Source organism: Tribolium madens, unplaced genomic scaffold (genome assembly GCF_015345945.1).
Source record: "Tribolium madens isolate multiple individuals breed KSU strain unplaced genomic scaffold, Tmad_KSU_1.1 Scaffold_91;HRSCAF=231;Tcas5.2_LG7, whole genome shotgun sequence".
Taxonomy (NCBI): domain Eukaryota; kingdom Metazoa; phylum Arthropoda; class Insecta; order Coleoptera; family Tenebrionidae; genus Tribolium; species Tribolium madens.
The window spans coordinates 715,447-724,324 of record NW_025401063.1 but is presented as its reverse complement, the minus strand read 5'-3'; the positions used below and the strand labels follow the sequence as shown (position 1 = coordinate 724,324).

At 31.4% G+C, this 8,878-nt stretch overlaps 1 protein-coding gene and 1 pseudogene across 1 annotated transcript in view; both read left to right on the top strand.

Annotated features, from left to right (window-relative positions):
• The window catches only part of LOC123011702 (luciferin 4-monooxygenase-like), an 8,149-nt gene extending 3,001 nt beyond the window's left edge, over window positions 1-5,148 (top strand). Inside the window, exons 5-10 of the mRNA XM_044409286.1 lie at window positions 1,261-1,387; window positions 1,460-1,592; window positions 1,698-2,218; window positions 2,271-3,033; window positions 3,086-3,251; window positions 4,950-5,148. Of these exons, the coding sequence (XP_044265221.1) occupies window positions 1,261-1,387; window positions 1,460-1,592; window positions 1,698-2,218; window positions 2,271-3,033; window positions 3,086-3,251; window positions 4,950-5,080 (1,841 nt within the window). The 3' untranslated portion in view covers window positions 5,081-5,148. The remainder of the gene's footprint in view (window positions 1-1,260; window positions 1,388-1,459; window positions 1,593-1,697; window positions 2,219-2,270; window positions 3,034-3,085; window positions 3,252-4,949) is intronic.
• Window positions 5,149-7,759: 2,611 nt separating this feature from the next.
• Window positions 7,760-8,766, top strand: LOC123011701 (annotated as a pseudogene).
• The last annotated feature ends 112 nt before the right edge of the window (window positions 8,767-8,878 follow it).

The window sequence follows — 8,878 nt, the reverse complement described above, 5'->3', positions numbered from 1 at the left end:
ATTAGTACTCAAAAAATCGCTAAAAACATTTGAAATATGGTCTCAACAGACGTGAAATTCTGAGTTATATTGCAATAAATGTATTAAGATTAAAAAATAAGAAAACAATTAACAATTTAACAATTTTTTAATTTTTTTAGCTAACAATTTTTTAATTTTTAAAATTAAAAAAAAATGAAATTTTTAATAATAGTGCAAAAAATGTATGAAAATAAAACAAAAAACAAAAAAATTTTTCAAGTCAGTTTAAAGACGTTTGCACTTTTAAGGGTCTTGGAAATTTCCAAGATTTAAATTTAGAAAAGGGCATAAAACATTGATTTAAATTCGATAAAAATTAAAATTTGAAAAAAATGCAAAAATGCCCAAACATTACTCAAAAGATCGCTAAAAGTATTTGAAATGTGGTCTCAACAGACATAAAATTTTGAATAACATTGCAAAAAATGTATGAAGATAAAAAAATAAAAAAAAATTTTTGCTAATGAAATTTTCACAATTTTTAAAATTGGGTTAAAGTATAATAAAAATGGGCAATATTTTGTGTGATTTGTAAAATGTTCCAGGAAATCGATTAAAGACGAGAAAAAAGCAAGATTAAATTTTAAGGGTCTTAGAAATTCAGAAAAGGGCATTAAACATTGATTTAAATTTGAGAAAAATAAGAAGTTGAAGAAATTGTAAAAATGCCCAATCAGTGCTCAAAAGATCGCTAAAAATATTTGAAATATGGTTTCAACAGACATAAAATTCTGAATAAAATTGCAAAAAATAAATTAAGATAAAAAATTAAAAAAAAAATTAATGAAATTTTCACAATTTATTTTTTAATTTTGCGGCTAAAGTATACAGAAAATGGTCAATATTTTGTGTGATTCGTATGTAAAATGTTCCGGGAAATCGATTGACGTTGAGAAAAATGCAAAATTTCTAATAGTTTATAAATTATAGGCGAGTATGGATTTTGACTATTTGTGTTTTACTTGCAATTTTCTCAATAACTAATTATCACAGAACAGTGATTTTTTTTCATAAGATAGGAAATTAAAAGTGCTTTCCAACAATAGCAAATACAATGGGTTATCAATAATAGTTTCTGAGTTATTAGCCGTTAACTATTCCGGTTATAACCGAATAATAAAAAATCAACAAAAACCCGCACTTTTAAGGTTTCTAGGACTCGAAAAAGTCTATAAAACATTATTAATAAGAAATAAGAAAAAAAAATTGTCAAAAAAATTTCACAATTAATTTTTTCAGGGAAAGTTTCGTCGCAGAAACGCCTTCGTGGGGGGGTGATTTTCGTCCCCGCCATCCCCAAAAACCCCTCCGGCAAGATTTTGCGTCGCGATCTGAGAAAAATGCTGTCTGAATTCAAATCAAAACTGTAATTTTTTGCTTAATAAATAATTTCTATTATTTGCAAATTTTCTTAATTAACCTCGACTCCAGGCCTCAGTTTTGTGACAATGCTCGAAGACAACCGATTCGTAATCAGTGGGCCCCCACCCCTGCAGCCCCTCCCCAAAATCTCCCTCGGGAGGCTCATCCACGACGGCCTTTTGGCCAATTTTCACAAAAAACAGGCCTTGGTATGGGTTTTTTGCCTTAATAATAATTAATTATTTTGCTTTATTACTCGACAAAATGCAATATCATTGACTATAATTGGAAAAAAAAATTATTTTTATTTTCAGGTCGACGTTTCCACAGGCGAGTCAATTTCCCACAAGGAAATTTTCGAAAAATCGTTTTTTTTGGCCTCAACTCTGCTCGAATTCGGTTATGGCCAAAACACAGTTGTGGCAATTTGTAGCGAAAATAATTTACAATTTTATATTCCAATCATTTCGTGTTTTTTTATGGGGGCTGTGGTGGCCCCCATTAACCAAAATTACACCGAAAGTGAGACTCTTCACTCGTTGAAAATTTGCCAACCTGAAGTAGTTTTTTGTTCAAAACAAGTCTCACCGAAATTTATTCAACTCAAAAACCGGTTCAAATACCGAATTGTCATAATTGATGCTGAAGTTGGCGTCAAAGGGGCCGAAACTTTGGGTAGTTTCACCAAAAAAAAAAGTTTGGTTAGGTTCAAGTTGGGGGATTTTGATCCTGAGACTCAAGTGGCGGTCATCATGTGCTCATCGGGGACCACAGGGCTGCCAAAAGGCGTAATGCTCACGCATACCAACCTCATGGTGCGGTATATGCACACCATGTGGGTGAAAACGAAAAAAACCCTAGATCTAGTTTTATTTTTTTTGTTGTAGTGATCCACGTTATGTCACTAAAAGTGGTAATTTCCTCGGGGTTTTGCCCCAATTCCACTGTTACGGTTTAATAACAAACTTTTTCGCCCTTGTTGAGGGCCAAAAAATCATTTTGATGAAGAAATTCTCCGATGAAATTTTCCTTCAAACAATTCAAAATTACCAAATTTCGACTTTGTTTCTTGTCTCTCCTCTGGTTGTTTTGTTAGCGAAGAGCCCCCTTGTTGACAAGTTTGACTTGTCTTGTGTCAAGGATATAGTAGGCGGGGCGGCCCCTCTTAGTAGGGAGACCGAAAAAGCGGTTATAACCCGGTTAAAAATCCCGGCGGTTAGACAAGGTTACGGTTTAACCGAAGCCACACTTTGTGTCCTGATGATGAATGTTGGGGATTCGAAACCGGGTTCGTGTGGTAAAGTCGTCTCTTATGTGAGTTGCAAAGTCCGGGATCCGGGAACCGGAAAGTCGCTCGGACCCGGAAACGTGGGAGAGTTGTGTTTTAAAGGGCCGTTGGTAATGATGGGTTACTACCATAATGAGGAAGCGACCAGAAATGCGTTTACCAGCGATGGGTGGCTTTTGACCGGAGATTTGGGTTATTATGACCATGATGGGTATTTTTTTATCGTTGATCGGTTGAAGGAATTGATCNCGTTTACCAGCGATGGGTGGCTTTTGACCGGAGATTTGGGTTATTATGACCATGATGGGTATTTTTTTATCGTTGATCGGTTGAAGGAATTGATCAAGTATAAGGGTTTTCAGGTCGGTTTAAGGTCACACTTTTGGTGTCAAAAATTCGTAATTTTGCTTKTAGGTGGCGCCAGCTGAACTCGAAGCTGTCATTTTGAGTAATCCGAAAGTGCAAGATGTGGGGGTTGTGGGACTCCCCGATGAGAGTTGRGGGGAATTACCGGTGGCGTTTGTTGTCAAAAAACCAGGGTCGGATTTGACTGAAAAGGAAGTCATCGATTTTGTTGCAGGTATGATTTTTTTTTTGATATTGAGTATTTCCGGTCGATGTTTTTTTTTATAAAATTGGAAATTAAAAGTGCTRTCGAACGGTACCAAACTTGAAGGGTTAGACCACTAGTTTCGGAGTTATGGYCCAATAACCGATCCGGTTATAACCAAATAAAAAATCAAAATTTTTTAAATTTTACCAAAAATTGACACAATACGTGAAATTAACCGGGGAATTTGCCTATACAAACTGTTTTGWGCTAGGACTTGTAGTTTTCGAATTATAAWTTTTTTTAATGTAAAAGTAAAAATGACTCTGGACCCGGAATCGTAACTCGTAGCGACTCCGGGTTTGCGGCATTCAATACATAATTTAAAGCATATTTTTATGTTGTTTTAATTTTTGTTATAACTCTTATATTTTCTGAGATAAACGCACTTAAAATTTTACTATTTTTTCAATTTTTACTTTTTACACGCCAATTAGGGCAAAAGTAGAGGATTTAGAGCAAAAAACTTGACYGATTCGAAATCAGCGTTTTAGAATCTATACGATAGCATAGGTTTTTAACCGAATTCCTGACATGTATAAAAATTCCCAGGATCTTTTTATTTTTTTTTTTATTTTGTAAATTGCGGTGAAAGTATTTTGAAAATGGTTAAAATTTTGTATTATTTGCATGTAAAACGTTTCGGGGAATRGATTGACGTCGAAAAAACCGCAAAATTCCTAATAGTTTAGAAGTTGTAGTCGAGTATAGATTTTGTCAATTTTTGATTTTACTAGCGATTTTTTCAATAACTATTTATCCCAGAACAATGATCTTTTTTTCATAAGATAGGAAATGAAAAGTGCTTTTCAACGGTGCTAAACAGTAAGGGTTACGGTTAATAGTTTCGGAGTTATCGGCTGTAAACCGTTTCGGTTATAACCTATTGACAAATTATAGCCAAAAATCGTAAAAATGGTAAACTTAGAAGTCAGTTCAAAGACGTTTTTTGCACTTTTAAGGGTCTTAGAAACTCAAAAAAGGGCATAAAATAATGATTTATGAGAAAAATTTGAAAAAAAATGAGAAGTTGAAAAAATTGCAAAATGCCCTATTAGTACTCAAAAAATCGCTAAAAACATTTGAAATATGGTCTCAACAGACGTGAATTTCTGAATTATATTGCAATAAATGTATTAAGATTAAAAAATAAGAAAAAATATTTTTAGTTAACAATTTATTTTGAAGATAAAAAAAACTAGGAAAAAAATTTTTTGTTAATGAAATTTTCACAATTTTTAAAATTGGGCTAAAGTATAATAAAAATGGGCAATATTTTGTGTGATACGTATGTAAAATGTTCCGGGAAATCAATTGACGTCGAAAAAAATGCAATATTCCTAATAGTTTGTAAGTTATAGGCGAGTATTTTGACTATTTTTGTCTTTACTTGCGATTTTCTCAATACCTATTTATCACAGAACAACGATCTTTTTTTTATAAGATAGGGAATTAAAAGTGCTTTCCAACAATAGGAAATACAATGGGGTTATTAATAATAGTTTCTGAGTTATAAGCCGTTAACTATTCCGGTTATAACCGAATCATAAAAAATTAACAAAAACCAGCACTTTTAACGTTTCTAGGATTCGAAAAAGTGTATAAAACACTATTATTAAGAAATAAGAAATAAAAGTATAAAAAAAAATTCACAATTAATTTTTTCAGGGAAAGTTTCGTCGCAGAAACGCCTTCGAGGAGGAGTGATTTTCGTCCCCGCCATCCCCAAAAACCCATCCGGCAAGATTTTGAGACGAGAATTGAGAAATTCTCTCATTAATCGTCTTGCAAAATTGTGATTTTTTTCTGGTTTTGATTTGGGTTCAGGTTTTGAATAAAAATAAAGTGTGTCAAATCTGTCGAGTCATTATTTATTTATTTTTATTCTCTTGTTTRCACTTTCTCGACTTATCACAAGTCTGGTAATACACACAAATCCCCCCTTTTGTGTAAAGTTCATGTCTGTACAGTGTTGCCAGATTTGGCAAAATTTCACCAAATCTGGTGAAAACTTTAAAAAAATTCTAATTGTAGTTTTTCAAAAAATGACATGTTGCGTCTTTTTTAGCATTCTCCACGTTTTTTGATTAATTCGACAAATTTTTTGAAAAAAAATCACGAAACCAATTTGGTTCCAATTAGTTCTATGAACACAATTATTTTGCAGAATTTTGTTAAAAATGTCCAAAAATTCAACAAAATAAATTGTTTTTGCCTTTTTTGCGTGTTTAAGCACGTTTTTGGGTTAAAAACAAAAAATTTCGAAAAATCTAGTGCCTAAAAAATTTTAAAATTAAATCAAAATTCATATTAATTTACTTGTTAAGCTAAAATGCCGCTTTTACATACAATTATCATTATTTTTACATATATAAAACTTTTTAAAAATTCTAATTGTAGTTTTTCAAAAAAAACACATTGCGTTTTTTTTAGCATTCTCCATGTTTTTTGATTAATTCGACAAATTTTCTGAAAAAAAAAAATTCTTCAATCTCAATTTTAGGCTGAAATAAAGCAATTTGTGATATTTTGAATTGATTTAGCCCAATTTTAAGCCGGAAATTAACATGAATTAAAGTATTTTAACAAACTAATGACTTGAATAAAAGTTTTCTTCAAAAATAAAGCAATTTGAGCTATTTTTAATTTAATTTTTTTCGATTTTAATACAGAATTAATTCGAAATTAAATTATTTTATAAAAATAATTGCTTCAATCCCAATTTTAGTCTAAAATAAAGCAATTTGTGATATTTTCAAGCGGTTTGGCTTAATTTTAAGCCGGAAATTAACCTGAAAAAAATCACAAAATTACCAATTTCCTTCCAATTAGTTCTATGAACACAGAATTTTGTTAAAAAAAAATATATAACAAATTAGTTTGTTTTTGCCTTTTTCGCGTGTTTAAGCAAGATTTTTGGGTTAAAAACAAAAAATTTCGAAAAATCTAGTGCCTAAAAAAATTCAAAATTAAATCAAAATTGATATTAATTTACTTGTTAATCTAAAATCCCGATTTTATATACAATTACCATTATTTTTACACATATAACACTTTTTAAAAATTCTAATTGAAATTTTTTAAAATTTGACATGTTGCGTTTTTTCAGCATTCTCCACTTTTTTTGATTAATTCAAAAAAATGCAGAATTAATTCGAAATTAAATTATTTTATAAAAATAATTGCTTCAATCCCAATTTTAGGCTAAAATAAAGCAATTTGTGATATTTTTAAGAGGTTTGGTTTAATTTGGAAATCACCTGAAAAAAATCACAAAACCACCAATTTGGTTCCAATTATTTCGTAGAATTTTGTTAAAAATATACACAAATTCATCAAAATAAGCCAAAAACGCTGTTGTTTTTGCCCTTTTCGCGTGTTTAAGCACGTTTTTGGGTTAAAAACAAGAAAATTCGAAAAATCTAGTGCCTAAAAAATTTCAAAATTAAATCAAAATTGATATTATGTAATTTACTTGTTAAGCTAAAATCCCGCTTTTACATACAATTATTATTTTTACATATATAAAACTTTGAAAAAATTCTAATTGTAGTTTTTCAAAAATGACATGTTGCGTCTTTTTCAGCATTCTTCACCTTTTTTGACTAATTCGACAAATTTTCTGAAAAAAAAATTCTTCAATCTCAATTTTAAGCTGAAATAAAGCAATTTGTGATATTTTGAATTAATTTGACTCAATTTTAAGCCGGAAATCAACCTGAATTAAAGTATTTCAACAAACTAATGGCTTGAATAAAAGTTTTCTTCAAAAATATAGCAATTTGAGCTTTTTTCAATTTAATTTTTCGATTTTAATACAGAATTAATTTATTTTATAAAATAATTACCTGACCTGACCTGACTTGACCTGAATCAAAGTATTTCAACCAAATACTGGTTTGAATAAGAATTTTTTTTCCAAAATAGAGCAATTTTAGTTATTTTCAATTCAATTTTTCTAGATTTTAATATAGAATTAATTCGAAATTAAATTATTTTATAAAAATAATTGCTTCAATCCCAATTTTAGGCTAAAATAAAGCAATTTGTGATATTTTCAAGAGGTTTGGCTTAATTTTGAAAATCAACCTGAAAAAAATCACACAATTTGGTTCCAATTATTTCGTAGAATTTTGTTAAAAATATCCAAAAATTCAACAAAATAAGCCAAAAACGCTGTTGTTTTTGCCCTTTTCGCGGGTTAAGCACGTTTTTGGGTTAAAAACAAAAAAATTCGAAAAATCTGTTGCCTAAAAATTTTCAAAATTAAATCAAAATTGATTTTATTTTTGCTCTTGCTTTTATACATAATTATCATTATTTTTACATACTTATAATTAAAAAAAAACTCGAACTTGGCTCGTTTTAAAATTTTTTTTTAATTTAATTGTAGCTGTTGTAGCTTGATCTAGTGAATTTTATTTTTTGTGTTGGCAACACTGGATTATAGTCTCACACTCTACAACAGCTATTAGTAGTCCACCTTTCGAGTGCAATGCTCGAAGACAACACTTTTGTAGTGRCAGGGTTGCCRCCTGTGGCCCCAATCCCCAGCCCCCCAGTGGGGRGCCTCCTCTACGAGCAACTTCTCGTCAATTGTGGCCAAAATCCGGATAGTCCGGCTCTGGTAGGTCAAAAATCCCGCCTCCTTGACCCTGATTCAGTTATTTAGATTGACGCAATCTCCGGGAAAACACTAACATACAAACAACTCCTCGCCAAGACTTGCACACTTGCTGAAATTTTGCGAAATTCAGGTTTCCTGAAAAACACAAAAATTGCGATTTGTTGCGAAAATTCGATTGATTTTTTTACTCCAATAATCGCAGCTTTGTGTTGGGGCACGCTTTGGGGGTGGTAGAACCCCAAATTGTCTTTTGTTCGAAAACAACACGAAAAAAATTTGAYAAAATGCAAATGAGGATTTTTTTGATTGAGAATTTGGCCGAAAATGCACTGTTTTGGTGCAATTTGGAGGATGTGGGGGATCAAGTGGCCTTTGTTTTGTTCTCCTCGGGGACCACGGGGGTGGCCAAAGGGGTGATGATTACGCACAGGAATGTGTTGACACGTTTTGCACATGCCAAGTGAGTTGAATATTAATTTTTTCTATTTTTTTTATTTTTTTATATTTTTGTAATTTTTTTTTATTTTTTTTTTAAGTGATTCTAGACTGGTTTTGAGAGAAGAAGGACAGTCGGTCTTGGGATTGCTCCATTTTTACCACGCTTATGGCCTTTTTGTCTCCCTGTCTTGCATCCAAAAAGGGGTCAAAATCGTGGTTTTGCGAAAATTCGACGAAAATGTTTACCTCCAAACTATCGAAAAGTACCAAATTACTAGTCTTGCTCTGGTCCCCCCTTTGGCCCTTTTTCTCGCCAAATCACCCCTCGTTGCAAAATACGACCTGTCTAGTGTGCGGGAAGTGGGCTGTGGAGCTGCCCCTCTTGGTAAAAATATCGAAGAGTTGTTGAAGCAGAGGTGAACTTTTTTTGATATTTTTTTTCAAAAATTTTCGATCATTTCTTCGATTTGGTTAATTTTTTTTTTAATGAAAATTTTGTTGATTTTCTGTGTTTTTAAGTGTTTTGATTGAG